We start from the raw sequence: 1,885 nt of genomic DNA, 5'->3' as shown, positions 1-1,885 counted from the left end.
CAGCAATTGATCTGTTTACCAACAAGGGTCACGTCACATAGCAAAACAATCATTGATCTATTTTATACTTCTAAACCTGAGTTATATAGTAATTGTGGTGTTATACAAACATCAATAAGTGACCATTACATGATTTATGCAGTTAGAAATTGTAAACCAGTGAAAGGTGAACATAAATCCATTGAGTATCGGTGTTTTAAATCATTTGATGAGAAAATGTTTGTTGATGATCTAACTAATGTACCATGGAATGAGATTGAAAAATTTCGTAACGTCAATGATGCTTTAAAGTTATGGTATGAAATGTTTGAAAGAGTTGTTGATAAACATATTCCTAAAAAGTCTAAGCGTGTAAAAGCTACACCAACACCTTGGTTAAACAAAGATATTAAAAAGAATATGTAAAAAAGGGATTATTTACATCGCAAAGCTTTGAGAAGTAATACTAGTTCTGATTGGGAAGAATATAAGCAGTGTAGAAATGAGGTTACATCAATGATTCGTAAAGCAAAAGAAACTTATTGTAAGCAAAGTGTGTCCCAAAATGCTGGTGATTCTAAGAAGATGTGGAAAGCGCTTAACGATATTTTGCCTCACAAAGCTTCTCCTAGTCCCTCATCAATCACTATTGATGACGAGGTGTGTACAAGTGTTAATGATATTGCTAATGGTTTTAATAAGTACTTTACAGGTGTTGCTGCTAAACTTGTTGATAGCAATGGTACTATTTGTAATGATGAATCTGTTTATGTTGAAGATAAACCAACTGGCGATTGCTCTAAACCCGTTCTTGATTTACCATCTATTTCAAGTGAATTTATTTGTAGAGAAATTTACCTCATGAGTGAGAAAAAGGCCACTGGTCTTGATGACATTGGTAGCAAAATTTTAAAATTGGCCAAACCTGCTATTTTGAGCAGCCTTGTGTACATTATGAATTTGTCTTTGAGAACAGGTGTGTTTCCAGATTTATGGAAAGAAGCTAAAGTAGTTCCTCTTCACAAAGGTGGTGATATGTCAATTAACAACTTCAGGCCAATTGCCATCCTTCCTGTTGTGAGCAAAATCATTGAAAAGGCTGTTCATAAACATTTGTATGATTATTTAAGTGAAAACAAGCTGATTAATGAAAATCAGTCAGGTTTTAGGCCTTTTCATTCTACTGAAACATGTTTGTTAAATATGGTTAATGATTGGACTAATAGTATAAATTCGGGTAAAATAATTGGTGTTTCGTTTATAGATTTGCGCAAAGCATTCGACACCGTCAATCACGACATATTGCTCAGTAAACTTAAAAATGTGGGTGCTTCTGCCACTGCACATGAGTGGTTCAGTTCATATTTATCGTGCCGCACCCAGAGAGTGTGTTTTAAAGATACTATGTCAAACTCACGCCCTGTTTCAACAGGTGTCCCCAGGGCAGTATACTAGGTCCATTGTTTTTCCTTATATTTATCAACAGTATGAACAAAGTAATTTCCCATGGTCAAATATCTATGTATGCTGACGACACAACACTCTCCGTCAGTGGTAAAGACCCCAAGATATATCTGCTAAATTGTCTTCTGATCTTGATTCAATAATGAATTGGTTGAATGTTAATAAATTGTTTTTGAACACTGATAAGACAAATGTTATGTTGATTGGAACTGCGAGTAAGTTAAGGAATGTTAATGAGAAAGATTTTTCTGTATTTGTTAATGGTAAACAACTGGAAAGAGTAAGAAAGGCAAAATGCCTAGGTGTTGTTGTTGATGATCAGTTAAAATGGCATGATCAAGTTAATAGTATTATTCAAAAGGTTTTCTGTAAGATTGGGCTATTAAGACGTCTGAAACCTTTCCTTGAAATTGATACATTAAATGTTATTTTTAAATCGTTT

The 1,885-nt window shown here is 33.8% G+C and overlaps 1 protein-coding gene across 1 annotated transcript; it reads left to right on the top strand.

The window, feature by feature from the left end:
- Nucleotides 1–495: 495 nt before the first annotated feature.
- On the top strand, nucleotides 496–1,510 carry LOC140171050 (uncharacterized). Its single transcript, XM_072194229.1, has 2 exons — nucleotides 496–1,056; nucleotides 1,466–1,510. The coding sequence occupies exons 1-2, from the start codon at nucleotides 496–498 to the stop codon at nucleotides 1,508–1,510; spliced, it is 606 nt and encodes a 201-aa protein (XP_072050330.1).
- The last annotated feature ends 375 nt before the right edge of the window (nucleotides 1,511–1,885 follow it).

Source organism: Amphiura filiformis, chromosome 15 (genome assembly GCF_039555335.1).
Source record: "Amphiura filiformis chromosome 15, Afil_fr2py, whole genome shotgun sequence".
Taxonomy (NCBI): Eukaryota; Metazoa; Echinodermata; class Ophiuroidea; order Amphilepidida; family Amphiuridae; genus Amphiura; species Amphiura filiformis.
The sequence above is the reverse complement of the archived record's forward strand: the minus strand, read 5'-3'. Positions and strand labels throughout refer to the sequence as shown.

What these genes read in the sequence shown, in the direction of transcription:
- LOC140171050 (XM_072194229.1), top strand. Translation starts at nt 496, where the DNA reads ATGATTCGTAAAGCAAAAGAAACTTATTGTAAGCAAAGTGTGTCCCAA. An exon ending in CAATTGCCATCCTTCCTGTT is followed by an intron (nt 1,057 to 1,465) that starts GTGAGCAAAATC and finishes ATTTATCAACAG; the next exon opens with TATGAACAAAGTAATTTCCC.